The 18,659-nt window shown below is 45.2% G+C and overlaps 1 protein-coding gene across 3 annotated transcripts in view; it reads left to right on the top strand.

The window, feature by feature from the left end:
• The window catches only part of MAD1L1 (mitotic arrest deficient 1 like 1), a 307,407-nt gene that overhangs the window by 187,410 nt on the left and 101,338 nt on the right, over positions 1 to 18,659 (top strand). For all 3 annotated transcript variants that reach the window (XM_065732905.1, XM_065732906.1, XM_065732907.1), the window contains exon 16: positions 7,568 to 7,775. In XM_065732905.1, coding sequence (XP_065588977.1) covers positions 7,568 to 7,775 — 208 coding nt within the window. The remainder of the gene's footprint in view (positions 1 to 7,567; positions 7,776 to 18,659) is intronic.

Here is an 18,659-nt window from a genome sequence, read left to right on the forward strand (position 1 = left end):
GAAATCCTGAAATTCAGAGCTCTGGGTGGTAACAAGCTGTCCTTCAGCAGACTGTGATTTTCTTCAATTTCAATGGAAGGATGAGCTGCAGTGCTGCAATTGGAAGAGACTGAATGACTGAATGTATTTCTTCTTGACTATCCCAACTTTTTGTCATTCCTTGCCTAGCTGTCCCAACTCTTAACCTTCCCATTGCATTTGTTTGTATCCCAGACCTCGTTTGAGTGCCCTTTCTTGATGCAGATTACAGGCTTGCATCCTCCGTGGTTTATTGCATTTGGAGGTGGGTATAGAAAAAATCTCCTTTTAAAACTGTACCTGAAGGGCTCTAGCAGCACAGGTGAGGCTGTTTATTTTACTACTTGTGTTGCAGCAGTGCCCGAGATGTTGCATGTTGTAGCAAAAGATATGGTCTGGTGTTAGAGCAGTGTGATTAGAGCTTTTTGTCTGCAATAAATCTCAACTCCAACTTCCTCTCTGTCTCACTGCTAATTTTCTGTAGATGCTGCGGTAGAAGAGGGCAGCAGGGAGGAATATCAATGAGCACATGTGTGTGGCAGATCAGCTCTGGAAGGAAAAGAAAATGGTAGAGAAGGATCTCTGAGGAAGGAGCAGCTCATATATAGGTGTTGGAGGTGGTGGTGTTGATGGAGTGGGGGAGGGGTTGGGAAAAGAGTAGGATAATTATCCATGGCATGGCTTGTGAGAGTAAGGATCTGAAAGCCAATGTGTTGCTGGGAGCTGCAGCAGTTACTGGGGGGAATAAAGAGATCTCACAGGCATGCAGAGATTGTCGTTACCTTTGCTGCTCTGGAAATGGCTAATGTGGCTGCTCGGGAGGCTGCAGCAGAAGGGAGGACGACCCACAGCAAGCAGATCAGAGGTCACACTGGGGCAGGAGCAAGGTCCCCATGTTTGGGGTAAGGAGGAACAGGAGTGGAGCTGCGGAGGCTGCCCGTGTGAATTTCTGCTGCCAGAGTGTCAGGGATGTGTGTGCTGCTGCAATCTTGACACAGATGATAGGGGAAAAATGTGGGAAAGAAGGTATAAGGTACCCGTGTGCAATCTGGTGGGGACCAGCAAGTCCTGCCCCAACAGCCAGCACCTTCTGCTTGTTTTCAACTGTTTGATTTCAAGTGCGTGTGTTCTGGCAAAGGGATGAGGAGCAGGTAGTGGTGGTTGCTTATTTGCAAGCTTGCTTTGTCTCATCTTTGCAATCCTTTTTTGTTAACACGGCTCCTGTTCCATGCTCTGTAGAGGTCTCCTGCTGTATTTACCTTCTGTGGCTGAGGGATGCGGGGCTGTGCCTGTGCTGAGCACACAGGGACTTCCTTGGGATGTGGTTTGCTTTGGGTTTTGCTCTAATCGCTTCAACAAGCCTGAACAAAGAAACGGGAAGCACAAAACCAAGAAACAATTTCCATTAAAATGGCATTTCCTGAAGAAGGCTTAAGCTTTCCGAGGATGCCTTGTGCCACGTGGGGAAGTGCCTCCTGTATTTGTTCAAAGGAGCTGAGCACCAAAATGGAGTTTATTTCTAAACTTATTTTCTAAGGAGAGGCTGCTAAAAGTAAAATTAAAGGCACACGGGTGAAGGTGCTCACCTGTGTAGCTGGGCTGCCTCTTCTTAATACTCAACTGCAGTAAGAGCTGAGTGCAGGGGGGTTTGCATGTGTCTGTGGGGTGATAAATACCAATTCTGCCTTCCTGTTTTTTGTTTGTTTGTTTTGGTTTTATTCTCCAGATTGGAGAATTTCAGAGGGGTATTGATGCAGGACTAATGACAAATGATTTTGAATATAAATGACCGATGCACATCAGCTACAAGATAAATATGTTGAACAAAGACTCGTAACGATCTGTGACTTCTCTACTTTGATAATTCAGTAAAAGTAACAGGGTATTTATTGCTTGTTTGCAGAGCCCGTGTGTGTGCATTGTTGTGTTTACTCACAAATGCCACATGCTTCTGTACTGCTCTTCAGAAAACCTGTATATGTACAGAATACAGAAATACAGGAGCCTGAAGCCTTGGGAAGGGCTTCTGTGCCTGTATCTGTGTCTGCCCTGGGGAGGCAGCAGGCAGAAGCAGGTACCTTCCTACTTGGCTGCTTTTCAAGCACTCCCACCTCCTCTCTAATTCCTTATTTGCATGTTGTATCTGTATTTAAGAAACTTTCTCATCTGTCTCCTGCAGATGGCTACAGTCATTATTTGAGATGTTCTTCCAAGGTACCTATTGACCCATCCTTTCTTTAAAGCTGATACAATCTACTAATCTCCTTAAATTATTTCTATTTAAATTGTGCAGTATAGAATAATGCCTCCCAGACCAGCAATGTCGAAGACTTTTCGTTTAAGGAGATGGCATGGCAAGAAATGCCTTAGCTGAGAAAGCAGCAATGTGTGTTGCTGATTTTTTGGGTGGCACTTGTTCTGTGTGAGCGTCGAGCAAAGGAAGAAATGGTCCTTCCCTGGAAGAGCTTCCAGTCGTCAGCCTTTTCTCAGCAGGGCAAGCACGATCTGTTGCATCGCAAGTGTGTCGTGGTTAAACTCAACTGTCCATATGCTGCAGCAGAATTTATTGTGCTGCTCAGAAAGCCTCATCTTTTAAGACTGATAGACATCAGAGCTATGGAAAAAATAAGGCGTGTAACTGCACATTGGCCTCATCTGTGTGTTTCTGCTTGCTAGTGCAATAAGCAGGAGGAGCCTCTGAGAGTGGGAGGGCAGCTGATAATCCGGGGTAGTGCTTGCTGTCAGTGACTGCCATTGCCTCCTTGGGATATACAAACTTCTTTAATCTCATTAGTGATGTTAGATTAACGTACTCCTGGAGATTGAGGCTATTCCCTTGGCTAGCAGCTCCTCCTTCCGATGAGGAATATCTGCAGTAGATGAATAGATTTTTAAATGAAACTGTTAAGCACTGAATGTTTCATCAAATGCAAAGCAGTCAGTGTGGTTTTAAGTACTTTATTCTTACCTGTGGGCCTGTGAAAGTGAAAGCTTTCATAGCTCCTTGAGAAAAGACATCCCTGAGTTGGGATTGTGCAGTTCTCAAGCAGTCACGAGGAGAGATGCCAGATGAAGCTCAGCCCTTTTCAAGATGCTGTCACTGGCAGCTCTCATTGTTCTTCTGAACAACTGCTCTTCTAAAGGAAAAGTTTCTGTTTTTCAGAGATTAAAGCAGTCCTGTCTTCATTCATTGTTTTGTCACTTGACTGACTCTTCCCTAATGGGAAGATTACCGGGGAAGTTTTTGTGCTATAATTCTAACAGGTACACCAACACACTGACTGTTTGCTGATAATATGAGTTTAAAAATGACACACAACATCTGCACAATTATCTCTTCAAGGTATTGTGTTTTTATTTCTGAACTGGGAGAAGGAAGCAGGAGGAAGAGCAGTACTATCTGACTTGACTCTGTACAGATGCTCTAGATGGCAAACCAGCCCTGCTGCAGACCTTTTTTTTTCCTTTCCATAGTTTTTTGTCAAGAAGTTTATTGGTAGCCTTGGTCATAGACAGTTTTTGTTCTGTGTCCCAGGGTGTGCCTGGAGCACGCTGCATCGAGGCAGTGCTTGTGTGGTGCATGTGCTGTGGCTGACACATGATGTCTGTGTGATCAGAAGCAGTGGGATGGTGCTTTTCAGCAGTGGAAATGAGGATTTTTCTGCGTGTCCTTGGGGCACGTCTTGGGGGCAAAACAGCATGATTTCACAACTTGTAGAACGTATTAACATGCAGACTCAACAAATCTTTGTGAAACGTCCAGCACTCTTCTGAGAGCACGGGAATGGTTTTGCTGCCTTAAGCACCAAATCAGCTAGTTAGCATCTTACTTTCCAGGAATGAATAATTCACTGTACTGCCAAGTGTCAACCAGGCTTGGTTGCAATCAATCAAGATATTTATTGCTTCCTTCTAAATGGAAACTCTGTGTACATTTTTCTGACAAATCTGAATTACTGGCTCGGTGTTATTCCTTGAAAGAAGAATCAATGAATGCCAGCAGTTCTCTCCAGTTCAAGTTATTTACTCCTCAGCATCTCTACAGTTGCCAAATTTTTAAGTATTGGGACAAAGAGGGGTAAAGGGTGGGCTGTGCTGGGAAGCTAGCAGTAGTTATTTTTGCTCTCTGAGAACTGGCCATGATGTGTGACGAGCAGAACCATCTGTCTCTGAATGAGCCAGGGGAAGGGCAGTGTTTTACTGTAGCTTTCCTCCAAAGGGATTGTCTACGGGTCATATTTTGGTTCCATCTCTAAAATATCTCATGCTTCTATATACAGCCATCTTGATCAGAAGTGGGTTTGGGTGAATAGGATGCTCAGGTCAAGTTTCCACACCTGGAACACGTATTTCACAGCTCTTGGAGAAGCTCAATGTGTACTGCAGCGTATTTTGAGATGGGTTTTTTTTGCCTCTAAGCATTCACTCCTTGCCTGTGCTGGTTTAGCGTGGCAGCAGCAGCTGGAGCTGCTCTTGGGCAGTTGCTTTGGGATTTCCAGCTCCTGTTCAAAGAGCCCTTTGCTTGCCAGAGTCCCTTCTCCGTGATGCCTTTCAACTGCCACTGTTTGTTCTTCATCAGTGATTCTGGATTAGAAACAATATTCTTAACAGACAAATGTTTTAGTTCTTCTCTCCCAGTACTTGCAACACCGTTTTCTAGGCTTTCATTGCAGAACCGAAGGGACAAAATTCCAATTCATAAGACTTAATGCATTATGAAGGGAAAAACATTTGATGGAGAAAACCAGTAATTTACATTTTCTAGAGCTGAAGGGATTCCAGGAGGAGGAGGATGTTTGCTTTCCTCAGTCCCAGGTTTCTTACCAATATTAGGGTTTCATTTCCTTCAAATCCTAGTGTGACTGTAATGCTGCTTTGCTGCCTGCTCTGTTGAGCAGTTTCCAGCTGTGACTCTTCCTAGAGCAAACCTGAGTCACTCCCAACCTTCAGAAGCCTGGAAGAGCTCTCTAAACATTAGAAGTTGTAATGTCATTCTTGTTTGTGTTTTTTCCTTTCAAAGGGCCTCGAACAGGAGGCTGCTCCTGTACCTCTCCTCCCATTGCTTATTGCACATACATTGTCTGGTTTTTGGGCTTTCAATGGTAATCTCTCTTGGGGCTTGCACAGTACCTAGCATGCTGGGATCCCTGTCTCACTTGGTTTCTTTAGGCATTACTGTAATATTACCCAGCAGTGCTAATATTATAGCTGTAGGGAGGAATGTGCTAGTTTGATCTGTGCTGCGTAGAAGAAAGAGAAAGCTACTGCCCCTAGCCCGAAAGTGTGAGTAGCATAGCAAATGTATTAGTGATCTCCAAGAAATGTTAAATGAGATGCATTGTACCATAGCCCTCAAATACAGCCTTCACATCACAGAGGGTTTTAAGAGATTTGCCTGCCTCAGTGTAGCTTCAGATGGACATGCTCAGGAGGGCTGGAGAGCCCTGAAAATGAGGGTGAGCTTTAGAGCTGAGTTTCTGAGCATGATTTTCCAAGGGTGCATGTTTTAAAAGGAGAGGATAAATAGACTGAAGAAGCACTGAAAGACAAAGCACTGCAGCTTCTTGGCAGCGCTTTGTAGGAAGGCCAGAGAGAGATTTTAAGAGTAAATAACCAGCAAAACCAAGAGACTGGTGTTGCACATGTTAAAGCAGCTTCAGTGGGGAAGGGAACAGCACTGTCTGAGTTTGTAGGGCTTTCCTCCCCTCTTGGATCCTGCTGGTCTGTTACGCATGAGCTTCTGCAGTGCTGGTGCAGTGTGAGATCGCAGGTGCTCCCTGTTTGAGCCAAGGAGAGATCTCTGCCTGACACTGTGGTGCAGCCTTGCTCCTCTGCTCTGTCATTTTGCCAACCAGTGTAAACAGCACTACAAGCTTCGGGTTTGAGTCTGTTCTCTTGAAAGGCAAACAAGAGGATAAGGAGCACCCTGGCCATGCTGCAGGAGTGCAAGGGGGGAGAGCCCTGAAAGGCAAATAGCACCAGGAGTTAGGCTCCCTGCAGTGGGATCTGCTTTGTAAATGCCAGTGTGTTGCTGGGGAGAATAGGTCTGATAGGCTTTGTGCTCCCTCTGTTAGATATCTTGGGGCTGCTACATGGGGCCTCGCTCCTTCAATTCCCATCTAAATATCTTCAGGCTGAAGCTGTTGGTGGGAGCTTGGATTCTCTCTTGGTCCTGCTGGCCCATTTTTCTCTTCCTTTCCATGGAAGTGAGGTCACAAAGCCCCATTGCTGTGGGTCTGCAGGTCGGTGCTGTCCCCCAGATGTCCCTGAGCACCACAGGGCTTGAGGTGGTGTGAGAAGTGTCACCACCAGGCGTGTGAGCTGGCACGGGGAGCACTGCTGTGACAGTGGGAGCACCCAGCTGGGAGGAGTGCCCTGGGTCTCTGCCTTGCTTTCCCATCTCTGTGCTGAGTTAGCCCGAAGTTGCTGAGCCCTCTCATGTTAGGGGGTTCTTCACACCCCCTCTTCGCATGGGGCATGTAGATACCCTCTCCTCTTCTTGGTGAGCACACAAGCCTGGCCACGCTGCCCTTTTGGGTGCGTGGATGGGGTGTTATAAATAGCTGCAAAAGACATTTGTAAGTAGAGTGGTGTGGGGTCTGCCAGCAACATTTAGGGTAAAGTTGTTCGGTCTCTGCTTTGGTTTGCCCCCCTCAAAATAAAAAAAAAAAAAAACCTAACACGGATGCTTCTAGCACATTATTTATGAAAATTAAGTGATGGAATTGGGATAATACCTGCCTCATGCTGCTCTTGATGGTTAATTAATGTTTACAAAATCACTTCAGGTCCTGAGATTTAATTGAAGGAAATATATTACCATATAAAATGCCTTTTTATACAGGCAGTGCAATAGGATTTCAGAGTGCTGGGGAAGCCAAGATTAGCATACGCTTTACTACTTTTATGGTTGTGAGGCTTCCCATAGTTTCTGTGAAAATTGTCTCTCTGAAATCACAAATGTAAAATCAGTGTTTTCTTCTCACTTTGAGGAAATATTAATCTGCTGTCTTAGAACTTGACTGTTTAAACTGCTATAAATACAACTAACCTCTGAGGAAAGAATTGTAAAATGAAATCTCTTTTGATTTGCTTGGGGGGGGTGAGCTGATACAACTTGCTAACGACTCTTCCGCTGCGGTCATATGGATGTTGCTGGCTCGTCCTGGTAATAAATTAGGCTGGCTCTGGATGTCCTGCTCCAGTTTAAGTATGCATTTGCATGTTCATTATATTCTCCTTCCATCAAGAGATTTAAAATACAGCCATAAAACTTCATTTCTGGAGTTAAATTTAACGATGGAGGTGTCAGCCAAGGAGCAAGCTCTCTTGAAGGTTGTGGGGTTTTTTTTGTTCTTCCAGGAATAGAGGGAGGAAGAGAGGCAGTCCTGGTTCAGCTGGTCTGAGCTGTTGGGATAACACATAATAATGTGACGCTCCATAAGTGTCACACTTTATGCTGTAATCCTCACACAAAGAGTGGTGCAGTAGGGTGGTCTTGGGGTTGGGATCTGTTACTCATTTTACTTCTGTTGTTTCTGGCACGCAGGGTGACTATGACCCCAGCAAAACCAAAGTGCTTCATTTCAGTATGAACCCAGCAAGCCTGGCCAAGCAGCAGCGCAAGGAGGAGCAGCAGCAGCTGCAGGAGGAGTGTGAGAGGCTGAGGGAGCTGGTGAGGGTGCTCGAAGCCGGCGGCTCCATCCATGGGAATCTGGAAGGAGTTGGGAGCTTTCAGTCACCGCAGGAAGTTGCAGGTAGGCTGCTGGCTTCTAGGCATCAAGATGTTCTTATTCGTCCCTATTGCCAAAGGAACTGACTGCAGAAGCAGATGGAGATGTGGCAGGCTGTGTGCTTGCTGGGGTGGTTGTGAGGAAAGTGAAGAAAAGGAGGGGGGTGCTAGCAATCCAATGGCAGATTGGTACAAAGGGCAGGTGGTAATGGTAAGCAGTAATAATGCATATTGTTTGCTGATGAGAAGTGAAATACCAGTACAGCATCTTTCCCATGCTGGTGCTGCCAATGGAGTAAAAGGAAATGCTTCCTTCCTTTCAGAGCTGTTTTAGCCCTTGAGGTAGTACAAACAGCAGGAAATAACTTTCATAGCTGCAGGGAAGCAAGTGGCTGAAATCTTTTCAGACCTGGCTTAAAACAAATTAATATTGTTTATCAGTGTATGTGTGCCCCATTAATCACAGTTGCATTCGATACTCCATGAAAATAGAGTACATCTTTCACTGAGCTAAATACATTTCACAGAATCTGTGGCACTCCTCCAATACAGTCTTTCTTCCCTTCACAAGCATGTGTGAGCCTTTTTAGTACAGTAACCACAAAGTCAACACCTCCAGACGTGCTCTCAGACTCTGTAAATCAAGGTAAGGATATAAAAAAAAATATGTGACCCATCACCTACAGGACTGTGAGGTGGCTGAGCTGTGCTGAGCTGTGCTGCAGAGCCCAGGAGACCTCACTGCTGCAATTCTCTCACGTTTTGAGGGCAAAGCATACATTTTGTTAGAGAAATGTAAGAGAGAGCTGTGAGGAGCTGACCTGACGTGCTCCAGCAAGTATGTACCTGGGCAGTGTCCAGAGGTCAGAGTGCTCCCTTGGATGTAGTGAAGAGGGCAGAGCTTTCCTCTTGGGCCATGTGTGTCAGAGACCTGAGACCCACAAAGCAGCAGAGCCCTGACTGAAAGAAAATCCTCAGGACAAAGCATCTCTCACTGCTACGGCACAGAAATTTCCTGCAAGCAGCTTGTCTGTCTTTGCTGAAGCAAAAGTACTTTATTACTGCTAAGAATGTGTTTATTTCAGAGTCTCATAGTGAAACATGGTAGTTTACAGCCTTAGAAATATGATGGCGAGAAGTGTAGATGAGGTGGTTTATAGAATGAAGAGCTGATGATGTGCTAGAGGAATAATGACAGTTTGTCCCTGTGGTTTGTGGGTGTTCCAACAGATGCATAGGCATTAAACACTTCCTAACGTTTAACGAAGGCCATCTTTGCCTGTAGGAGCTTCCAGTCTGAGATCCCGGTGGGATGTGAGCATTTCTCAGGGATACTGTTTACATTACAATTCCTATTTGAAATTCCACTGGTGTTTAAATTACAGTGGATGTGGCTGCCCAGTGCCCTTGCCTGTCACTGTGCCTGGCACAGCTGATGCTGCAGAGCCCACAGCTGGCACTGCCCCGAAGCCCTGAGCGGAGAGTGACGGTCGGGGGCAGGGACTGCAGAGGTGAGGTCAGCTCTGTGTCTCTGCAGCTGATGAATGAGCCTCTGGGGTATCATCTGCAGTAATTAGACCATTTCTTCTCGGGGAGTGTGTTGCTCACGTATCCCTTCTGTGATTTGTTATTCATAATTATTCTGCTGCCTTTCATGCAGTTGCTTTTAGCTGTTCACGAGGCGTTTCTGTGCTGGGATGTTACCAGGTTTGTCTTTAGCTCATAAGGGATTCATTTTTAAAGCTGTTTCTCTTTTGCCTTTGATTCTGACAGGAAAACAAACAGCTCCCTGGGTGTCAGTGTGTTTCCAGCTTTTCCTATATATGGTGCTTTTTTTTTTTCCTGTTACCCCAGTCCTGTGCTATGTCATTCTGACTCCAGTTCAGCTGAGGAAGAGCATCAGTTGCAGAGCCTAGCAGGGTCAGAAATACTTAGGTGACAGTCTCTTGCCATCATTTATCACAGTCACAGGAGGGCCCTCTGCATTCTCCAAGTGCCTCTGAGTGCTTATGGAAGTGTTTCGTGAAGAAAAAAATGGGGGAAAAAAAAAGCTGTAAGTGAAGGATGGAGGAGCCCTGTGGATGACTGTCTTTGAGATCTGGTTATATAGAAGGATCTCAATTGTTGTGGTTTTTTTTAATGCACTTGTGTTCATCACTGTCATTGCTACAAACCATCCTAAACCCTCTGTTCCTGTGCAGGAAGCATTCAACAGTTCAGTCTGATGTTAAAAGACCCCATGTGTGTGAATGAGGATGCGCAAGAGATGCTGAGGATGTTGTTGCACTGTGATTATAAGTCATCACTTCATATCTGAGCTGCCTTACAGTTGGAATGCCAGCTTTGGCCGCCTTGCTGGGGCAGGGCAGAGCTCCTCGAGCACACCATGCAAGCTGCATCTATTTCTGCCTTGATTCTGTCCTGCTTAGCTCGTGCAGCGATTGCACTGTGGATGTGACAGCTTTTCCAGGGCTGGTTTAATAACAGCGTGGATCCTTATGGCTAGAAAGCTTACATTGTCTTCCTTGGAAAAAGAAATGCAAGATGAAGCTTTTACTGTTGTCTTAGGATCTCAACAGCTCTGCCCACAGGAATGGCAGCAATGGAGAGCTGCCATGTGCCTTCTGTTTCAGTGTATTTTCAAGGTGTGAAAGCAGGAGCTTGTGGCAGAAGCTCCTCTGCTCTGTTTGTCATTGTGCAGTTGGCTGCCTTTGGGAGTGAGCTTCATTGTGCATAACAAGGGAGCAGTTTTCAAGGAGGTTTGGGGAATTGTTTCTGTACAAAAGGAGGATAAATCTTTTTTTTTTTCTTGCACCCAGTTTTGTCAACTGCAGTACTTGTATACCTGTGTATTCATCTGGATTGGTGCATGCAAGTGGCAAATCTACCTCTGAATCTCTGATTGAGACCCCCTCAGTGCTGCATGGGATGGAGGGGGAGACCAAGGGCTGAACTTCTCAGAGTAGGAAGAGTATGGATAAAAGCAGGAAGACAGCAAAGGTCATCTGTAAGTTTGCATTTTTGCCTCTTGGCAGTTAGAGGCAAATGTAAGATTTTATCATCCTGTTGTGCTGCACACCCTGAGCAGCTCGTTGGCACAGGTGAGGAATTGGGGTGGCCTGCAGCCAGTCAGGTTTTCTGTTCAGCACACTTATGTGAACTGCAACAATTGCACTTCAGGTACAAAGGATTATAATTACACCAACCAAAAAAGGCATTAAGGACTGTGATGTTGATGGTTTTGATAATAATGTATTGGCCATTATTAAATTCATTCATTGGACCGGAGTGCAGCACGTTTTTTTCTGATCGTGGTTCCAACTCCTGGATAGGTAATAAGGAAATTATTACTGTGGACGTTAAAGCTCATTAAATGTGACTCTATTAAAAATCAAGGTTATGCTGGACTTTAAATCTTTCTGAGCATAACCACTGGAGGCTGCAGCACAAGCTGGCAACTCGCCACGCAGTTCAGTGGTCCTTTTCTCATTTATGCAGTAATAGTCTCTATTAAAATGGGCACCAGTGCTATTGCAAAGAAGAGGTTTGGACAATGTGAGCTATAACAACTTGCTGTCCTTCTTCAAAGTATAAAAATGGCACGTGGGCTTGTGCAGCATTAATGGGGCAGATCTGTGGCAGCCCCATTAAGGGAATGGGTTGTAACTTTATGGGTGTTTTGTTTCTCTCCCAGTGCCTCCGTGGGTCTGGGTTGTGTAACAGCAGTGTGCACCAAGGTCAGGCTGCCATCTGGGAGTGTTTCTCTCGGTCCTCCTGCCTCAAACAGGGATGCAGATTGCAACAGCTTTAGGAAGGTGATGCAGAGAATCACTGCCCAGATCTGGAATCTGTTCCAGTACTACATTTCTTTCCTGTACTCTTCGTGGGTTTTTTTCTATCTACTTGTCTGTATTTCAGACTGCATCTTCTGCTTTTTTTTTTTCTCCCTCTCAATCCACATCTTTATTTTCTGCTTTCCTCCAGGGCAGTTCTGTTTAGATGTTCCTTTTTTTTGGTCTCATTTGGTCCTGGTGGGCCTCTTGGTGGTGGATTTTTCTGGTATTGCTGGAGATGGAGTTTGGTCTGCAAGCAAATAGGTGGCAGTAGTGGGGAGCTGATGGAAGCGATGGCTTGTCTCTTGGAGTGGAGCACTGGTAGAATAGTGCTGATTATTTCCATTTGTGATCTTATCTCAAAGGTGACATGCTTGAAGGTAGGAGTGAATAGCCTGTTCCTGACTGAAAAATGCAGTAATGCAAATTTTCCACTAGCTTTTGTGATTTATTGCTATCCCATAGGTACAGTGGTGCACTCCCTTCTTTCACCCAGCCTCTCTCCATAAGAGGAAAAGTGCTTTTAATGTCCTTTCTGTCGGGAGACAGGCTGACACCCCTGACAGAAAGGAAGATAAGATGGGGAAGTCAACCCTGATTTCGTTTATCTGTGGAGAGTTTTGGAAGTGAACTATTTTCCTCAAACCATAATTCCACCAAAAATGAAAGCTATTCATCAGTCTCAACAGCTTCTGTGTTCTTCTACTGCTGGTAAAGTAGGGAGGAGGGCTCCTTGATGGGTACAGGGGAATCTCAGTGCAAAGCTGATGTTTGACCTGAATAGAGATGCTATGTTGCATGCTCAGCAATGGCTGTCTCCAGCATCACAGCCATGTCAGCACCTTGTAAAAATGTTACTAATTGAAATTAAATTGGGTAATGAATTAATGCTAAAATAATCTAATCCTGCTAAAGTGACATGCCAGAGATGGTAAAATTTGTCACTGTCCCAGCGTGCTTATGCTTCTGATGAATGTGTTTCTGAGTACAGAAGGTGACAAAAAGGAGCAGATGGAATCGAGAAATTGCCATTCTCTGTCCACAGTTGGCTGAGCTGATGGTGCTTGGGAGCTTTGGTGCTTCCTACCATCTGCCTGTAGGACATCCGTGCTTTGTGAGGTCTGCATCTGAGAACGAGAACTGAGATCTCCTGACAAGGGGTTCTTCTTAATGGGTGGTGAGTGAATGCAGTGCCTGTGTTCATTTTGCACTGATAGCTCTCAGTATCTCATAGGTCCAGCAAGGCAGCTGCACGGCAGCCCTTGTTCAGACCCAGAAGACCTCTGAAATGCCTCTTCTTAGCTCAGAAGGAGTTCATTAGGTGGCATTTGTCTCTGCAATTGTAGCAGGTCAAGTCCCCTCCAGCTTTTTACTGAAGGAATTGCCTTCCTTGTAAAGAGACATGAAGTGAAGGTCCGGGGCGTTTGCTGTCTTCAAATGTTAAGGAACTTCTCGCAAGAGCAGGATGTTAGCCTTTGTGCTTTGCTTGTATTTCAGCAGAAGTAATTGCTTTCTGTGTATCCCAGTCTCCTCTGAAGCTCATAAAGAGCTAGTCTTTGCCTCCAGTGTTTTTGCTGCGTGCTGATGAAGTTCTGTCCTTTCAGTCCATGATCTCGTTGGGGAGAGAAGTCATTTCCTACTGCTGTCTACACCACAAATGCTGCATGGCTTTAATGCACAAAGCACACAAGACAAATGTTATTAGCAGCAGACCTTGGGAGCTGCTCGGAGCCTGCCCACCTCCTCTGCTGACCTCGTGCTGAGCAGCTGTGCCTCTTGGGGGTAATTCCCCTCACCTCATAGCTGGTTATTATCATTATTGCATTTATGGGGCTAGTTTCTCTTCTGCGAGACATTTAGACCGGTCTGGGACCCGAGTAGTATATTAAAACTGGGAATAAGCTGGTTGTTTAAATAGATCTTACTTAGATTTCCTTCTGTATCATTCACGTTCCTTTGTCCCAGCCTGGCAGTACAGATGATGAGGGTGGGGGTGCTAAGTAAACCTGTGTTCCTAAAAGGCTATAACCAAGCTGAGCCCTCCTGTGCTTCATTATTGAAGGCGTTGTCATAGTTGGGGTGGGCAGAGCCTCTAAAACCCTTTCACACTACAACTTTGTCAGTGGGTTTGGGCAGCCCACCCACACGGGGCAGATACCGTGAAGTCTCCCTGTCCTCATTCAGCCATGGATGGCAAAGGCTGCACGCTGCTCAAGTCAGCACAGGGGCCTGTAAAGAGCCAGCTTCCCTGGCTTGAATGAGAGCAGAGTATCTCAAGGGGACTAAAAGAAATGTTCTCAGGTATTAAAAAAAAAAAAAAAGCTTTTATCATATAAAGCATTTATCATCCAGATAGATTCCCAGCTTTTTAGAGAGAACACATAGGAAGTTGTGCAGCTCTGGATGCATTGGAAGCAGTGTGCTCTGCTGGTGGCAGTGTGCTGAGAGCCTGTGCAGCAACCAGAGGTCCTGTAACTTGTTCTGGTGCAGCTGCTGAGTGTGCGAGCCAGTTTTCTTCCTCGCCTCTGTTTTCTGTACAGTGGGGAGTTCGTGAGGCCTCATGTTCTCTGCTCTTGTAAGAGGCAACTTGTGGACTTTCACTATTCCTTATGAGCCATTTTTATTTTAAAGCATCTCCTACCCTCTTGCTAGGCACTATGTAGAAGCTGATTAAAAGTATCTCTAAGAACCAGACCCCTTGCTCCAGAGGGGAAAAAAAAACCTGCTTTACTGAAAAAGAAATGGTAATGCAAGTTGGAAGGGAGGAGAAGATGGAAAACAACCAAGTATATGTGATGAGAGGACCACTGAACTCTTCTCAGTGAACTGTGAGAATATCTACCAGGATTTCTTCGGCAACATGAGGGGAGAGGCTTCTGAAGGATGTGTCTCTGGACAGATCCAGCCCTGAATTTGGTGGTAGTGGACATGAGTGGCACTGCAAGGAAATGCTGCTGGGGAGAGGGCTGCTTGCTTCCTCAGTGAATGCATTTCTTTAATTCAAATACCAGTGCAGTGAAGTCACGCTGTTAAATCTGTAGAAGAATAGGTCACCTTTGCTGAGGCAGAGAGAGGAGGTAGAGACAGCTAATGTCTAGTTATAAATAGGTAGGAGGCAGGGCTAGAAGGTTCTTGTGGGGCTGTGCTTGCCTAGAGAGTGTGTGTGGGCATGCTTGGAGAATCCTGGGCCTAACAGGCAATGTTCTTCCTGGCCTTCCCATATGTGGCTTTTGAGGAGAATCAGCAATGAAACCAATACTTTTAAGCCTAGTGACTTCAAGTTTGGGTTCCCTGTCCTCCAGTGGCTGAGTGAACCGCAAGGCAGCAGCAAGGATGAATTGTTCCTGCTGCCAAGCATGTCCGTTCATATCCCCATGTAGCTGTTGTAGCCTTGGCAAGGAGGAAAAAATCAGTGAGCAGCATAATGACCTTTCCCTCCTGTGTTTTTAACCCCTTCCCTCTTCACTAATCACTATAAAAGCACCATTAAATTTGTCTCACGTGGATGCTGTCCCATTGCATTTAACACCCTTCCTGGCCTTAGTTCTTGCATATACTGCTATGCTGACAGTGTCCTCCAGAGATGTGGCAACAGGTAGTTCAGCCTGTGGGTCTGGGTGAAGTTTGGTGCTTGAGTTTTCCTGCATGGCTGCTGGAGTCAGGCTGTCCTTACACAGCGCAGCAGGTGAGAGCCAGGATGCTCCTGCTCCATGTTTCTAGTCCAGCAGTTCTCCCAAGAGGGAGGAAATATGCAGTATTATCTGCAGCTGCCCTTTGAATGCTGTGGTTTTGATATGAGCTGCCTCTTGAAGCACTTTGCATCACAGAGCAACTTTTGATTAGGAATGATGTGCCATAAGGCCTTTGGATGTACACAATTGAAAATGCTCTTTCATTCATCAGCAAGATTGAGAAGAAAGGCTTGTGCTGATGTCTCAAATTCAGGCCGACACGATTTCCCTGACTTTAGAAAAACCAGCCTGCCGGAGCGCTCCAGGGGCAGAGAGCTCAGATCTTTGCATCTTGGCAGTGTATTGTTTCTCCTGGAAATTAAAGCTCAATGCCTTTGTGAGCAGTAGAGTGTATTGGAAATCTGGCTGAGAGACTTTGTAATGAGTGTTGAGGAGCGACCTGAAAAGGTTTGTGCTGGCAAGGTGAATGTGCCCTTGGATGGGGATGTGTGCTGGGTTTGGGAAAGCTGATGGGAAAGGGAAAATACTGAACATATTTGTATGTGTTCTCGCAGTACTGTCCGAGATGGTGGTAATCTTGTTATGGCAGATTCGTAATGGGGAAAAAAAAGTTCTGAATTAGCTTGTTGTTGTGTTGTTTTTTTTTCTTCCCTCTGGAGTCCTCATTCTAATTTCCAGTTAGATATACTTGGCTGGGAGCTGAAATCTGGCTGTCTTTGCAGGATAAGCAGGGGCTCCTTAAAACCAAATCCCAGATGAGGTGGGGTGGATGTGTAGGCTGGGAAATAAAGCCTCTCTACTTGTTCCATGCTTTAAAGGGGCATCATGTGCAGCTAACATTTGGGCACTGGAGAGGAGTTGAATATATGATCTGAATTACCTGCTCGTGTCACTGTGGGAAGCCATTTTCCCCAGGCAGTGCTGTTCTTCAGTCATGTTCTTGATTATTTTTTTTTTGTTTTCACTTTCCCTGATTATTTAGTGGCTGCAAATGAAGTAAAAATGAGGCTATTTCAATATTCTAGAGCAATGGCTGTATTTAAGAAGTTCGTATTTGATGAGTAAGTTGATGACATTGCATTATGTGAATTTGATGTGCAAACTTGTCACCAAAGTGTAAACATAGTGACAGCAGGACCAGCAATTCTCAGCCTAATCAAGTAAGCCAAGTAACACATTCTTTGAGCTATAGAGTAATAGAGAATGATTTGCTTATTAAAATGAGAGAAGCTACAAAGATCCAACAATTAAGTTGATACTCTAATTGCATAAAAGTCAGGAGATTCAAAGTTATATTTTCTGCATCAGTTCATTTGTCACCCACATGTATATGTAATATTTTCAATGACTTCATCTGGTATGAATATGCCTTAAGATACGTGAAACGTTGGCTGTTGAAGAAAGGAGAGCTTTGAATTTGCTGTGTTGGAAACAGGCTCAGAGCCTGAGGCCTGGTCTGCTTAAAAATAGCAGAAACCAACTCCAGGTGATTTATTTTTTAATATCCCAGTAGGTGTGATGGGAGGGAGAGTGCTATGTTCAAATGCAACTGAAAAAAATCCCATTGATCTCAACAGACCTTGAATTACATCCTTAACTTCTTGTTTCCTTTTTAAGGAATAAGTGTTATTTAATTGCAGATTTGCACGAGTGTACTGGTACCACTACAGATCACATCGATATATGGATTCTGTCCTTGGTGTTGATGCTGGTTTCACAGTCCTGATCTCACATTCAGATAAGCACACACATATACAGCTACCCTTATCTACGCGTGCTGATGTGCTGATATATGAATGCTTGTTCCCTGCGCTCACAAAAAGCTATTCACATGCCGAGTAGGATGATGCTTTCTCTCCATAATCCTCTTTGAATTCGACCACAAAAAGAAAGTGTTTGAAAAGGTTAACTAATGGATGTGCTTCTCCTCCTGAAGAGGAGAAGAAAAATGGTGACGTGCTGGAAAATGGTCAAGCAGAGTTTTGATCTGGCTCCTCTAATCAAACACGTTCTGTGCCGTGGGCAACTTGGGGAAATGTTAATCCATGGTGGGTTTACGTGGAATGGAGAACAATTTGGAGTGGAATCAGGGTATAAAAGCAGACGTTTGTGATTAGTTTGCCACCTTAATTGTGGCACTGATGTTGGTACTCTGATATGATAATGTTAGTCCTTTAAATATGGTGCAGCATAACAGTGTAGATAGGGAAGGAAGCTCCCTCCTCTCTTGGGGTATTCACACGTACTTACCTGGGTCACTGATGACGGGCACATTCCCAGTAGTTGCCAACAGAGGTGACTGGAGGATGAGCTAGAAGGGAAACTGGATCTAAAGCATCACCCCCAACTCCTGGGGACTCTTTAACAAGGTCACATGCTTTAGCTCAAATCTCTGTTGTTAACAGCTGTGGCTGCTCCTTGCTGCATCACACACAGGATCCAAAACAAAAAGGCTTCAGTTCCTCTTCATTCATTTGGGGAAAAAAGCCAAAGCCATGCAGCCCCTTTGGGATTCTGCAGTGCAGAGACCTGAGCACAGCTTAGTAAGTAGATGGCATTCTGCATGGCTTTGGCATGGTTTTGTGCCAAGGTAGCAGGGGGCATGGGCTTAAATCATAGCAAGGCTTAAATCATAGCAAGACTTAAATCTCAGGGGGAGGTCGTGCCTGTTCACCAGGGATTTCTTAGCATCTGGCAGCAATCCATTATTTAGACTAAACTAAAGCTACCCAGTATGGTTTATGTAGGCCTAGCAGCTGATGTAGTCTTCACTCATTATTTCAGTGTTTCCACATCTCTCCCTGTTGCGGTGCCAGGTGATGTGACTTGAGCAGTAAATCAATCCAGCTTCCATTAGAGAAAGGCATATTCATTCTTATGTATGAGAGTTTAGCTGGGTGGATGCAAGTCAGATGGATGGGAAGCTGGTTGGAGCCTGACTCTGGCTTGCCTTTTCCCTTGCTGGCTGGCTAAGTAGGTCTCTGTCTTCGTTGAATAAGAGTCCTGATGCATCCTGTTGGAGTACTGTAGCACGGTGGATTATTGGGTAGCTAGGTAGCTCTGAAGTTATCGTCTGCGATGATCAGATACCGCTACAGATGCACAACAGAAGTATTTAACTTAAATAGAACAGAGACTTCTGCAAGGAAGGGCCAGAGGCAGCAGCATCCTCCTTCACTAGAGACTGTGGATGTGTCATCAAAACTCACTGCTAGTGGCATCAAAGGCAGTGTGCAGATCTGAAGGATCCAGCAAGAGCTTTCTGAATAGGCTGATAATGACGGCTGCGTGATTCCCCTTTCACACGGCCATACTGCCACGGCTTCACTGGAATTAGGCACAACTTAGGGCAGCTTTGTCTTGTTAGGCAAAAGTGGTTAAAAG

This window comes from Cyrtonyx montezumae, unplaced genomic scaffold, assembly GCF_038088225.1.
Source record: "Cyrtonyx montezumae isolate F1298 unplaced genomic scaffold, pur_monq_1.0 scaffold_16, whole genome shotgun sequence".
Taxonomy (NCBI): Eukaryota; Metazoa; Chordata; class Aves; order Galliformes; family Odontophoridae; genus Cyrtonyx; species Cyrtonyx montezumae.